Source organism: Globicephala melas, chromosome 10 (genome assembly GCF_963455315.2).
Source record: "Globicephala melas chromosome 10, mGloMel1.2, whole genome shotgun sequence".
NCBI classification, from domain to species: domain Eukaryota; kingdom Metazoa; phylum Chordata; class Mammalia; order Artiodactyla; family Delphinidae; genus Globicephala; species Globicephala melas.
The window spans coordinates 61,038,744-61,052,962 of NC_083323.1; the positions used below are offsets into that span (position 1 = coordinate 61,038,744).

General features: G+C 57.9%; 1 protein-coding gene across 1 annotated transcript; it reads right to left on the bottom strand.

Moving 5' to 3' along the window:
- Positions 1 to 300: 300 nt before the first annotated feature.
- On the bottom strand, positions 301 to 13,396 carry ACVRL1 (activin A receptor like type 1). Its single transcript, XM_030851839.3, has 11 exons — positions 13,273 to 13,396; positions 12,598 to 12,789; positions 8,007 to 8,075; positions 7,210 to 7,461; positions 6,812 to 7,023; positions 6,460 to 6,559; positions 5,941 to 6,087; positions 5,374 to 5,649; positions 4,583 to 4,780; positions 1,910 to 2,040; positions 301 to 697 (listed from the first exon to the last, which is right to left on the bottom strand). Exons 3-11 carry the CDS (start codon positions 8,068 to 8,070, stop codon positions 563 to 565), a joined length of 1,515 nt encoding a protein of 504 aa, XP_030707699.1. The 5' UTR covers positions 8,071 to 8,075; positions 12,598 to 12,789; positions 13,273 to 13,396; the 3' UTR covers positions 301 to 562.
- Between the last annotated feature and the right edge of the window lie 823 nt (positions 13,397 to 14,219).

Consider the following 14,219-nt stretch of genomic DNA (forward strand, 5'->3'; position numbering starts at 1 on the left):
TTGTCTAGGAGATAGAGGCCCAAGGCGGCCTGGAGCTGAGATACAAACCCACGGAGAAAAACCCATGGGCCTGGGTGTCTGGGGCTTGGGACAGAGGCTAAAGCCTGGCAGGGCAGGGTGTCTACTGAAGGCTGGACGGGGCCCTGTGCCACCCTGGCAGCTCCGGTGGGGCAGTGGGGTTGACTGACAGCAGGGGGTAAAGTGCAGGCCACCCTGGCTCTGAGGCCTCTTTTGCATCAGGTCCTGGGGGTGGTAGGGGGGTGCACCCAGGGTGTGGGAGGCGGGGGGTGGGGTGGGGGGGGGGTGGGGGGGAACCCGACGTCAGGGAGCCTGCTGCTTTGAGCAGGCGAGACGGCGCGCGGCGGGTGCGGGGATCGGGTTTCAGCCCAGCTGTATTTTTGGCTGGATGGGCTGGGGGCCGAGTTGGGCAGGCACAGCTGCCCACAGAGGGGCATTCCCCTCCTCAGCACACACACTCACAGAACCTCTACCCAGACAGGCCACCATCCACTGCCCACCACACACACTGCAGGCAGAGGGGAGTCAGGCTTCAGGCCTGTGGCTAGTGAATCCCTTTGGGCCTCTGGAGACCGTTGCTGAGCTTCTGTAGTGTCTTCTTGATCCGCAGCGCAGTGAGGCGGGCAGAGGGGTTTGGGTACCAGCACTCCCGCATCATCTGAGCCAGGCCTGAGAGGACCTGGGGGGAGGGAGAGGGAAGCAGAGGAGAGAAAGCAGAGACACGGGTCAGGGAAGGTGGAAAGGAAGAGGCGAGGAGGATGCCCAGTAGTGGGGAGACACGAGCAGAACAGAAAGGATGAGAAGACGGAAACGAGAGTGTCGAAAAGGAGGGGGAGAGGAGGGACAGAAGTGGTGGTAAGAGGGAGCGTGGCGGGAACCAGGCAAGGATGAGGAAGAAAGATAAACATGGAAGACGAAGGGAGTGGAGTGAGCAGGGGATGGAGAGAGGCAGGCAGGACGGAAAGAGAGATGTAACTCAGATCTTCGGGGACACCCTTCGGTGAGTACACCCCACCCTCACCTCCACCAAGATCCAGGAAAGGGGAGATCTGCAGGCCTCGGGGCTCCCACGTGCCTATCTGCAGCGGAACCCCAGTGTAGAGGGCAGTGGCTCCCAGCACCTCCACCAACCCTGGCTGCGTCCTCAAAATGCATGTGTCTAGGGAGGAACCTATCCCAGGAGTCTCAGCGGTCCCAGAATGAGCCAGCCTCACTCCACCTCAGAGCTCGAGCCGGTTCCCGAGCCAGAGCGTATGTGTGTGCGCACAGGAGTGCATATGAATGGCTTTTTGTGGCTCTGTATGTTGTGCAGAAATATACACGTGTCTGTGTACACATACATGTATACACATGTGTACGTGGATTAACTCTTTCCATAAACATTTATTGAGTACCTACTGTGTGCCAGGCACTGTGACAGCTTAACAGGGAGATAAGGGTCAGCAAAGGAGACATGCTTCTCCTCTTCATGGGGTCAACAGTCTGGCATATATGTGCATGTGTGTGTACCTGTGAGTGTGTGTTTGTGTAGCAGCGCGTGCATGCCCCTGTGTGTCTACATACACGTATGCATGTGTCCTGTATAAGTATATGGAGTGTTCTGAGAAAGAACAAAAATGAGTAACAACAACAAAAACTTCGTGGCAGGAAATGCAGCAGAGAGCCTCTGACTTTTCAGGCGAGGTGAAGGGTTCTGGTTACCAGAATAACCACAGGGTCCCAGAGGTCCACAGGCAGGGACGTGGGAGGGAGTACCCAGAGAAGCACCCTGGAATCTGTCCCCCAGAATCTCTCCAGGTGAAGCAGAGGCCAGACACAAGTTCCTGGGCTCAGAAATCCCAGCTGTGAGCCACCACCCCACGCCATCCCAGCCCCACCAGAGGGGCCTTACCGGGTCTGCAGCCAGCCGGTTGGGAATAGTGGGGGTCTGTTGGTCAACACACACCACCTTCTTCATGTCCTCAAAGCTGGGGTCATTGGGCACCACATCATAGAAGGGTGGCCTGTAGTCCTCCACGATGCCTAGGGATGGAGGGCAATGGGACAGTCACTTGGGACCTCAAGGAGGCCCAATACCACCCAGAGGACAGCCTTGCCCACCCTCTGTCCCAGGGTCCAGGAAACCAGTTGCCTGGCCTTGCTACCCCTGAGAGAGACACCATAATATAATAAATATATTTATAAATAATAGTAATTACTGCCATTTATTTTACATTTACCATATATGCCAGGGATCGTGCCATAAACACTTTACATGCATTACCTTGTTGGTCTTCACAGCAACCCGAAGACCCATTTTACAGATGAAGAAACTGATGCTCAGAGAAGTTGAGCCCACGGTTACACAGCTAGTAATGGCAGAGCCAAGACTTAAACTCATTGTATTCCTAGGCCAGATCTTGATCCAGTCTTTCCACAGCTGCCTCCCACCCAGGGCCTGGGTACTGCTCCCAGGCCCCAACTATCACAGATGCCCCCAAATACCTAATGTTCACTGAGCACTTACTATGTGCCAGGCACTGTCCTAACTGCATGGCATTAAATCCTCACAACAACTCTATGAGGTAAGCAATACTATTAGCTCCACTTTATAAAAGCAATGAAATTCAGGCCAGAGGAGTTAAGAAACTTGTCTAAAATCACACAGGTAGTAAGGGACAGAGGTAGGATTTAAGCCCAGAAAGTCTAACCAAAGCCCATGCTCTTGACCTCCAAGCTACACTTAAGGAAGGGAGGCTGGCTGACTGCTGGATGAGGATGTGGAATGAGGGAAAGGGGGAGAAAACACCTCTCCTAAGAGAAAGAGATTTTCACCCAGGTCCAGATCACATCCATCCACTCCCAGGGATGGCACAGGCCTCTGCTGACCCCTTCAGCCAGCAGCGCCCCCTCCCCTCGTCATCTGAAGTACGTGGTCCTTAGCAGGAGTTTTCAGAAGATGATGCCTGTGGAGCTGCAGGCGCTGGGGCAGAAGAGGCCAGACCCCAGAAGAGCGCCCCAGGCCACACCCTGCTTCCAGCCCCCGGCTGGGAGCCGCGGCCACACAGCACAGCCGCAACCTCGGTAGGGCCCACGCCAGCTGTGCTCCCCGTGGCGGGCTTCCAGGCCAGCCCCTGTGCTGCTCGAGCCCTAATCAGTGCTGCACAGAGGCCTGAGCGTGTCTAATGGGCCTTTAATCAGCGCCGGGGCTGACACCAGATTACAGTGTTTATAATGCGCCACGAATCTGTGTGGGGCTGACAGAGCTTCCCTCCGCTCCAGGAGTCGGCAATCGTCCTCCCCCTCAGCTCAGGCTGGTCCAGCCTCCCTTTCCTGCCTGAAGCCTGGTCCAAGGGGCTTCAGCTCCTTGCAGGTGCCCCCTTCCCCAGCCCCAGCCTCTAGAGCTCATGTCTGAAGGGGCAGGGACCTGAGCCCATCCAGAGGGTGGTCCCCAACCTGTCAGGACTCCCAGCAGCCTCTCCCCATGGACAGCCTCCACAAAGACCGATCACCTCCCCACCTGGTCCAGACCATCCCAACACCCATCCCCCCCAGGGCCGGGAGGGCACCAGCCACAGGGCGGCCCCCTATATGGGGCCATCAGGAACGAGGTCCCCCGCCTGCTCTCAGCCCCTCCAAATCTGAGTCCCCTGTGGCACCCACGGTAATAAAGAGGCAGCAGGGAATTCCATGGCAGTCCAGTGATTAAGACTCTACACTCCCAATGCAGGGGACACGGGTTCGATCCCTGGTCGGGGAACTAAGATCCCGCATGCTGCACGGCTTGGCTAATAATAATAATAAGGCAGTAATAAGCAGGCACTGCAAGCGCTACTATATCCCGCATTTTTGCGGTCAAAGAAACCAAGGACCGGAGAGGTAGAAAAAGCACGGTAATAAAGAGCACTGAGCCCCCAGAGTCAGATTGCCTGGTTTCAGACCCCAGTGCTGCCTCTAGACAGCTGTAATTCTGTGCCTCAATCCCCTCATCTGTAAAATGGGGATGATACTGTGTCAAGCATGCGTCATTACAACAGGAATTGCCACTAATATTTACTGAGCTACAGAACAGCTCCAGATGCTGCCCTGAATACCCTATTCGGATTATCTCAACAACTAGAAGTTATGTTATTCTCATCTTACAAATGAGGAAACTGAGGCACAGGAAGGTTAAGTACCTTGCACACGGCAAAATCAGGAACTGAACTCAGGCAGTCTGATTCCCAGCCCACGCTCTTAACCACTAAGCAATACCACCTCCCTGCCAACAAAGAACGATTCAATAAGATAATACGTGTATACAGCGTGGCATCTGGCACATGTTGAAACTCAATAAATGTTAGCTGCTCTTAATACTTTTGTTATTGTCACTTACCCAAGATTTCACAGCCAGAATCGGACTCAGATGAACCTTAAAAGGTCACTCATCTGGACCAGCTGGTGAGTGGCAGTAAAGGGAATATGGGAGGTCTGACCACAGCCTCTCAGGCCATGGGCACCAGCCGCGGCAGGAAGTCCCATCTCCTGCCTGTCTATCCACCCACCCTATTCCCCTTTCCCTATCCTGTGCAGGGGGGAGCCTCACCATTGACAATGGTCCGGCGGGCGATTTCCCACAGCACCAGGCCAAAGGCCCAGATGTCCGTCCACTTGTAGGACTCGAAGCAGTCGGTTCGGATCTGCTCTTCCAGCACCTCGGGGGCCATGTACCTCTTGGTGCCCACGCGCGGGTTGTTGCCGATGTCCAGGTAGTCGCTACCCTGGGAGTGCATTACAGCCAGGCCTGTGGGTACCGGGCCTGTCACTCCTGCCACTCATCCCAGCCCACAGACAGGGTGGCCCCTGGGAGGCTGGGGTCCGGGGGTGAGGTGGGATGGAGAGAGATGGTAGGACGTAAGAGGGGCCGGCACATGGAGACCCGCCCTGAGGTGGGCTGGCAGACAGCAGCCACGGGGAGAATAACTGTCCCAGTTACACTGTGCTTGTGTGGTGCCCTCTAGGTGCAAGAACCCAGCGAGGTGTGAGTAGGGGAGGCAGGCATTATGATGCCCATTGCACGGAGCTGAACCCCAAGGCCTGGTGACGGGGAGCGATGTAGTCAGCGAAGCCAGGACGAGAACCCAGGTTGCTGGCTCCCTGCCCCTTTCTCCTAACTCCCCTGGAGCTCGGCTGGTGTGGGCTTGAAAAGAACGTTAAGGCAACCTGTGAGGCTCTTGGAGAGGTGAGATGAGACCAAACACGCGTCTGTAAGTTTTAAAGCGCCAATCAGTGTCCTCACCGACGCAAGGCATCCAAACCAGCAAAGGCAGTACCGCGTGGAAGGGGAGGAGCTCACGGACCCCGCCCCCCGTGAAGAGCCCGCCCCTCCCCGCTCACCCAGGTCCGCGATGCAGCACTGCAGGTTGCTCTTGACCAGCACGTTGCGGCTCTTGAGGTCGCGGTGGGCGATGGCCGGCTTGCCCTGCGTGCCGAAGATCTCCACGTGCAGGTGCGCCAGGCCGCAGGCCGCGGACACGGCTAGCCTCAGGGCCAGCTGGGGCTCCAGCGTCTGCCTCTGCAGAAAGTCGTAGAGCGAGCCATGCTCGTGGTAGTGCGTGATAAGCCACAGCTGCGTGCTTGAGTTGCGGGAAGTCATGTCCGAGGCGATAAAGCCTGTGGGCGGAGGGTCAGGTGGCTCACCAAGGGTCTAGGGATGAAGGAGGCTCGACGGGTCAGGGTCAGGGCTGGGGACAGAGGATGCACTAGGTCAGGGCAAAGCTGGGGCTGGGGTGGAGGCTCGTCTGGCTTAGGTCAGAGAGGAAGCTGGAATCAGAGGGCTGAGGAAGCTGAGGGCCGGCTGGGAGTCCTTCAGGGTTAGGTCAGTGTCCAGAGGCGAGGTGGCGGTCCAGCCCTGAGTGCGGGGGGATGAGAGCCGGGGGCCTGGCACCGCACCCTCCCGCTTGCCTAGGATGTTGTCGTGTCTGAGCAGCACCGTGTTGTAGATCTCAGTCTCCCGAAACCAGGACTGTTCATCCCTCGAGGAGAAGATCTTGACGGCCACACTCTCACCGTGCCACAGGCCCCGCCATACCTCGCCATAGCGGCCCTTTCCTGATCCGACGGCCAGAGAGGAAGGAGGGGGTCACATACTGGACACACAGAGCCCGTGGGCACAGTAATCCCCAGAAGAGTCCCCATCGTTATGCTGCACCGCCTTCATCTGCAGAACCTCTGATGATTATGTTTTAACTTAATCCAGACCCAAAGGCAGCCGGCAGGCCACCCCCATTGCCTCTTGCTCCAGCCCAGCTCCTGCAGAAGGGTCTGGCACTGACCCATCTCCAACGCCCTCCCTGGCCAGCAGCATTCCCATTAGGAGCCAGGCCTGGCCCCACCTGTGACGCCAGAGGCCAAGAGCTCCCTCACCCCTCCAAGCTCATGGGAGCTCTTGGCCCCCATCCCCCGGGCTCACCCACTGCTCACCCACACACTCCACCAGAGCCACCTGCCGCGCCACTGTCCTCTGCACCAGGAAGGGGAGCCCTGAGCCACTGCCGGTGGTGCAGTCACTGTCCAGGAGGTCCTGGGAGTACCGAGAGGCCACTGAGAGGCAGCCACGACCCGCCCAACCCGTTTCTCCCTCCTCGACCCGGGCCCCACTGCTGTGTCTCTCCAGGCTTCTCACTCACCAACCTGTCCCGTCCAGCACCCCGTCAAACCTCTGAGTGCCCGCCATTGTGCTCTTCTCGGCTACCTGCCACTCTGGGTCCCCTCTGGCTCTGTGCCTCCTGTCTACTCTCACCACCCTGTGTCCCCGGTTCTCCCAGTCCCATACCCCCAGCATGCTGTCCCCCTGCTCGGATGCCTTCAGGATGAGGCTGGACTCGCCCAGCTCGCTGTTCAGGCTCCGCTGCTTCTCCTGCCTCCGCCGGACATGCCACAGGCCCAGGGCACCCAGAGCCACTAGGACCAGCAAGGCCAGCACAGGGCCCAGGATGAGAGGCAGCTGGCCATCTTCTTGCGGCGGCTCTGGCGGAGTCTGGGTGGCTGGCACAGGAGGGACACTGAGACCCAGCTTCCACCAGGCCAGACGCCCCCCACCTTGCCACTCTGCCAGTCAGATCCCAGGGTCCTGCCTCCCCCGCCCTCCAGGCCAGAGCAGGAGAGGCAAGCAGGGCGGGGAGGGCAGAGTCTGAGAAGACAGGGAGGGGTTGCTGGAGCAGCTGGACGTACCCTCCAGCACCAGGGACACGTTGTGGTTGCAGAAGGGGCTGTAGCAGCAGTAGTGGTTGAAGAACTCGGTGGGCCGCCCCTTGCAGAGCTCCTGGTTCAGGTTCCCGCAGCCCCGATGTTCCTGGAGGTGTGTGCCCTCCTCCCGCACCAGCACTACTGTGCACCAGGCCCCCTGGCAGGTAGGCCCTTTGCAGTGTGGGTTCTCACACGTGCAGGTCACCAGCGGGCCCCGAGAGGGCTTCACGGGGTCGCCTGGGAGACACACTGGAAGTTCAGCTGCTCTGGGCCCACCTCCCCAGAATGAGCCTAATACCCAGGTCTGCCCCCTGCACCCCCCCCACCCCAGCTTCTGAGCTCTCAAATCTTTGAGGCCTTGGTCCTTCAGTTCCATCCTCAGATTATCCTTCCCTCCAGTGACTTATCCCTGCCAGGGGCAGCTGCCACCAGGAGAAGCAGGCTTCTGTCCCTTCCCTGAGCCTAGGACCTCCCCTCCCAGTTCCAGGCCCAGCCCAGCCCCCAGCCCCAACTCTGAGGGCTCTCCCAGGCCCGCACCCCCAGATAGAGGTCCCGCCCTGGAGTCTGACAGAGCAGCAGTCTGCGGGTTTGGGTCAGGAGGACAGCACGGGAGGGTTGGGGTAGCCGGGAGCTTAGTCTCACTGAGCCCGTCTCCCACCCTCCAGCCAAGTTCCTAAGTCCCCCTCCTCCCCAGCTCCTCAAGTTCAGCCCAACAAGAGCTGTGCCCAGGTAGCCCTTTCTCCACCCAGGCCCCTGTTCCATACTCGCTCCCCAGTACTCACCCTGGGTCAGGCCCAAGGCCGTCAGTAGCATCAGAAGGGTTCTCCTGGGAGGGTCCAAGGTCATGGTCCCTGGAGAGGAGAAGGGGTGCAATAACATCTATGAAATGTGATCCCTTCAGTGTTTTCAGCCACTGACCGTGGGTCCCTCCCACCCAGAGGAAATCACTGGGAGTTTTTTTGTGGGGGGGCAGGGAGGCCTCCTCCCTCCTCCCTGTGTCTGGCTTTGGGGAGGGGCCTGCAGGGGAAGTCCTGGTTCACTTCCCCATGGAAACCATCCTGTTAGGGGTAAAGGGTGGGGAGCCATGTTTAAGTGACTGAGAGCCCGGGGGACTCCCAGCTCTCCTGCTGCTGAGTGCAGACTGGAGGGTGCAGAGGGCGGAAGGAGACTACGGGACTAGGGTAGAAGGGGCATCTCTTCAGCAGTACCACCACCTCTGTCCCCTGCCCCCTTGCCCATCCCTTGGCAGCCTCCACCCCTGCCCACCCCTTTCCCAGTGCCCCCGCCCCCCCGGCCTGGCTGCCTCAAACATAAACAGTCTCCTGTCTTCACTTCCTGCCATTCAGGGTCCCGCCAAGCTGGGAACAGGAATCAAGATTGTTTAGATTGGGGTCTGGATAGAACAGGCAGGAGTCACGCACAAGCAGGGAGCAGGACATATTCTCAGGGCAGGCTGGAGTGGCCACAGGGTCTGCAGGGGCCGCCCGGGGCTGGGGCACCCCCATGATGGAGTCCTAGGAGGAAACCGTGTGAATCACGAAGCCCAGCTCTTATTTTAGAGAAGTTGGGGATTAAGGCTCAGTCAGGAGAGGAGGCTTGTGCAAGGTCAGGCAGGATTCAGTGGCAATACCGGGAGTACCACCCGGGTGTCCAGACCCCCGGTCCAGTGTCTTTCTACTCCATATCGCAATCCAGGGTGGCAGCCCACGTCTGAGCCCTCAGGGTTGTAACAACCACACAAAGCTTGGACAGTGCTGGGCTGTGCCAGGTGTGAAGGAACCTCTCTGCACCCTCATCAGAGTATAAGACGCCCTCTCTGAGCCACTCCCCGGCCCCCTTCTCTCTCCTTGCCGTCCTGGGAAAGAGTGGGGGTAGGGCCAGTGATGTCGAAGGGAAGTGAAACATACTTAGATGTTGAATGTTTGACCTTCTGTGGCTGGTTGAACTTTTCCAGAAGTTTGGTGGAGAGCACTAGGGGAGTAATTCTGACCTATAACAGTCCCCATCTCAGCTCCCAAACCATCCAGTGCTTCAGAAGCCATGCCCTTCTTCATTTCTCCGAGGTTTAGAATGAGAAGATTAGGGCTGAGGCTGCAGCAAGAAGGACTGAGGTCAGACAGCAAGAAGGACTTTCTGAATGGTGGAGAGTATGCAGGTGTGTGCCTGGGGACTGGATCCCCAGGTAGGGGCAGCTGCCACGAGGGAGGGGGAGTGTCTTCTGGCATGACATGGTAAGGCCGGTAGGGCTGGGCATATGGCCACATAGGCTGCAGAAGGCCCCTAGTCTAAGAACGATGCCAAATGAAGATCCATGATGCTGAGGCTCTGAGGGCAGGATGACTCGGGGGGGGATGAGGGGGGCGCTTCGTGGGCCTCTCTCAGAGCTGGTGGCAGCTCTGGCCTTCCTGCCTGGGCTTCCTCTGCCCCAGAGGCCCAGGGCTGGGGGAGGAAACGGAGCCCTGGGCTGCTGCAGCTGTGTCCCCAGCCTCTGCCTGACCTCCTGCCTCTTGCCCCTCCCAGAAGGCAGTGGGGAGTCTGGCAAGCCCTCTACAGTGGGACTGGTGGCTGGAGAGGGAGCCCCAGACAAGCCGAATTTGCCCACTGGGGTAAGGGCGAGAATCCATCCTTGGCAGTCTTTGCCCAGAGAGCAGCTAGGGAGAGCGTGTGCAACAAGAAGCAAAAGGGGGTAACGATAGGATGACAGCCGGCAGCCTTCTAGAACCCTCTACCCATGCTGTCACCTCTCTGTGCTCCAGCGCACCCTCTCACCTACACAGTTCCTCAGCAGAAGCACCTGAAGTGCTTCATTAGAAATGCACGTTCTTTGGTCTCACCCCCACTCCAGATTCTGATTTAGTCCATTGGGACCAGTAAGAAACACGCATTTTAAAAAACGTCCCCAGGTAATTCTGATCAGTTTGTGTGGGTACCACACTTTGAGAAGTGGGTCCTACACAATGCTGACTGGTCCCCGTGCTTTCATTTCACTGGGCAGGACCCCGCTGGGTGAGTGGGAGTGGAGTGCAAGGGGCAGGGACTCTAATTCCTACCCGGGGACCTCTCCCCCCTTCTACTGGAGAAGGGACAGACAAGGCTAAACACTGAAACCAGGGACTCAGAGACACGGCGGAGGGAGGGCAGGGCGCGGGCTTTGTTCAGGACATGTCCAGCCTCTGGGGCCCAGGAACAGTGCAGGGAGGGCTTGGTAGCATTTGCAGAATCCGCCTCTGGTCTAATCCTGGGAATGTAGTGGAGGCAAACTGCGACTGTCCAATTTCTAACCGGGCCTGGCGTGAGATTAGGTACAAGAGGATGCTGAGTCCAGACCAGTCCCAACTCCGAGCTGACCCTGCCTGATTCGCCCTGAGACCTGACTCTACCACAGACAGACTCCTGGGGACTGGTGGACTCCTTTCATGTCTAACAAAACTTCTTGAAAGATCTCCTGCTGACTGAAGCAACACAGTTGTAAGCCAGAAATCACAAATGCTAAACTAATTTCAAATATTAACTCACCACTGTGAAATTCTTAGTAATAAGAGTTAACCTCCTCTGAGTAATACTTATGTGCTAAGTACCGAACTTTGATGGCTGATCTCATTTAGTCCTCACGACAATCCAATAGGGAAACAGAAGCTCGGGGATGTCAGGTTTCTTGCCCAGAATCACCAGGTATGTCTTGATCAGCTTAAATTGCTGGTAATAAATCCTCACTTGGTCATTTTATTTCTGCTGTTGTTTGCTGTTAGGTAGGTCCCTCAAAAGAGGAAAAAGAGCAAGCGGGGGTTGCATGAACAGACTGCAACTGTCATCACCTGCTGCCCAAATGCAGGTTTGTTTAGAAATCATCTGTTTGCTGTAGGCTTAGCCCCAGTTGGGGAGAAGCAGAGTAGAGGTGTGCTTAGAAGGTGGATGTCAATCCCTTTCTCCCCAGCACACCTGAAGGATTGATATAACCGGCTCCCAGCAGCAGCAGTGGCTCAGCACAGCAGTGACTGTCATGGGGCTGGAAGCGCCTTGCTCTGCACATCGGCAGAGGACCATACGGCAGAGGACCAGGCTGAGCTGCTCATCCTGGGTTGCCCCTTAACTGTCACAAAGCACTTTCATCCGCATCACTTCACAGCGCTGGGTTGTAGCATCAAGTCTGGATTTTAGGATCTCAGACAGAATGCAAACGCGGCACAGTACAGCACAGAGGTCAGGTTGTGGTCTCTGGATCATGTAGACCCGGATTCAAATCCTGCTTCTACCACTTAGGGCTATGAGATTTGGGGCAAGTTACTTGAACTTTCTGAGGCTTCGGCTCCCCTATGAAAAATGGGGAATAATAATAGTGCTCATTTCATAGGTATAATGTAGTAAAATTATTTAGCAGAGTACTAAGTGGTACACAGTAAGCACTTAATAAATGTTACTAAACACCCAACCATCCATGGAGCTTTGGACAAGTGATTCAAATCTGAATCTCTTTCCTCTTCTGTAGGATGGACATAATAACACCTCTTCTGCTAGGTTGTGGCCAGGATTACATGACAAAAATGCATCTAAGTGTCTCCATAGTAGTACTCAATAAATGGCAGCTATTTTTAACCACCTGATAAGATGAGAGGACAGGTACCAGGCCAAACAAACAGTAAGGGGTAAGAGATGTCGGACAGACCCTGACTCAGCCAGAAGCTGCCCATATAGAGAAGGTGAGAGCTACCGTCCACTCTGCCCCTGTCCTTAGAGAAGAAAAGAGGGGGTGGGTGGCCAGCCTTGGGATGGTCATAACAGCACTGGTCTCCAGACTGACCTCCAGGGCAGACTGAAAGCCTGGGGTCCCAGGCTGGAGGGAGACTGGGATCCCCTCTGACCTGGATCCTGAAGGAAGTCCGTGCATTGGGGATTATCTGACCACACAGGGTTGGAACTGAGGTTTGGAGGAGGGAGTTGTAGTGTCAGATTCCTTTGGCAAGAGCGGCCAGGACTGGTCTGGGAAAGATGGGCTCAACAGTGCTGGGAGTAGACACCCACCCCCAGGTCAATCCAGGTTCCTGAAAGGACATGTGACCCCCTCCTCTGTAAATGAAGGAGGGCAGGGATCCTTCCGCCCATTTTATGGATGAGGATGAGAGAAGCTAAGTGACGGGCCCCAGGAGCAAAGTTTTCTGATTCCCAGTGCGGGTTCGGTCCAGCCCCCTCCAGTCTTAGGTGGGGTGATGGGCAGATGTTGGTGGAGGGCGAGGGGCGGCTTGCACTACGAGGAACCGGGACTGACCCTACAGCGACCTCTCTGAGGGTCTCTCTGGGATATGCCATGGGGAGGGCCCACTGGGGTTGGGGTCAGCCGCCCCCCCGCAACGGCCCGGCCCGCGGACCTCGACTCACCTCTGGGCCTGCCCTGCGGGCAGCGCGGCGCGAGCGTGCAGCAGGCGGCCTCCTCCCCTCCCCGGCGGCGGCCGCGGTCGCACGACGGGCGCTGGACAGAGGGCCAGGGTCTGGGGTCCGGGCGCGGCCCCGGGCAGGGCTGGGGCCGGGGAGGGGCTGGCTCGGCGCGGCTGGCGCGGCGGCCTCCCGGGACTGGGAAAGGGGCCGGAGCAAAAATGTTTCTTATTCCAGCGTCTTCCTGCCTGGCCCGGCTCCACCACTCCCTCCTAATAAACCGTTTCCTATTGCCCAGCTAGCCGACGGCCGCCCGCTCGACCCTCGCCAGGGCTCAGGGCCGGACCCTCCCCTGCGCGGCTGCAGATCCCGAGGGCGGCATCCCCCTCGGCTGCCCCCGCCCGGGATCAAGGCCGCGCTCCCGCCCCCAGCCTCCCACATCCGCCTCCCCGAAGGGGCGGGCCTTGGCCTTGGGCCGCGGGGGTCTCGCGGGGTTCAGGCCCAGAGCCGTGGGAGCCAGTGCTGGGACGCTAGGCACCGTACGAGGGCCGGCCGGGGGAGTGGTGGAGGTGGAGGTGCCCCTCCCCGCTCAGAGCCGCTGAGGGGCGGCCTGGAATCCTGGACGGGTAGGGGGGCACCGAGGGAACGACATGCGGGGAGGGCAGAATGGAGAGAAATTACCTGTCTTCTCACCCAAAACTCCAGCTCCTCCTTCTAGAAGGCTCAGAAGCAAGGGCAGACTTTGGGGCTGGCTGGGTGCGAAATATTTTGGCTCCGCCCGCCCCCCCCTCGGGGACTCCCCACTCTGTCCAAATCCTTCAGCCTCCTCCCTCGGCCCCTTCGCCCCCCTCCGCAGCCTCTCACTGCTCAGCGCTCAGCGCAGGGTAAACAGGCCCAGATGGGGCAGCTCTGAGTCAGGGGTGACGGTGGGATGCCTTATCTGCACCACGGGCGGTCAGAATGGAGGGAGAGGCTGGGAGCTGCCGTGGACTGCCCCCTTCGAGGCTGGCCCCTCACCCCACCAAGTGGAGCTTTAGAGCTGGGGACAGGGAGCCTCCCTCAGGACACTGCTGGGACAAGGCGGACAAGGTGCTTTGGGGAGGGGAGCAGAATGGCTTCTCCTGGAGAGAGAAGCAAACCCTTCCTCCTCATGCCCTTGCCTGGGCTCAGAACAGTGACCTTGTCGTCTTGCTTTGCTCCAACCACTGTGAGCACCCTGAAGGTAGGACTCCACTTCATCCCTAGCCTCAGGTTATCCACAAAGACTCTGAAGTCAGAATCCAGAGCAGTTGTATAACCCTAGACAAGTGACACCTCTCCGTGCCTCAGTCCCCCATCTGCTAAATGGGCATAATAAACAGTGCCAGCCTCATAGGGTTGTCCAGAGAAGGAAGGGACATGATGCTTATCTCAGTTCATAGCAAAGATGCTAGCTGGCTGAGCCTGGCACAGGACCCCCATGACAGTGTTCAATTAAATTAATAAATGAAAAGGTTGGGGAGGTGATGGCCTCAGAGCCAGGTGGAAAGATGTTGGTGTTAGAAGCAGAAGCAGACTTCTAAGGTGTCTTGCTCTAAGATGGGGATTCTGTAAGATGGGCCAGGGCATCCCTCCCAGGCCCCCACACC

Excerpts from the sequence above, each read along its gene's own strand:
- ACVRL1 (XM_030851839.3), bottom strand. The coding sequence starts at position 8,070 with ATGACCTTGGACCCTCCCAGGAGAACCCTTCTGATGCTACTGACGGCC. Across the intron at positions 6,560-6,811 it reads AGGGGGACAGCATGCTGGGG|GACCTCCTGGACAGTGACTG; the intron begins GTATGGGACTGG and ends CGGTACTCCCAG. Across the intron at positions 6,088-6,459 it reads GGCTCTGGTGGAGTGTGTGG|GAAAGGGCCGCTATGGCGAG; the intron begins GTGAGCAGTGGG and ends CCGTCGGATCAG.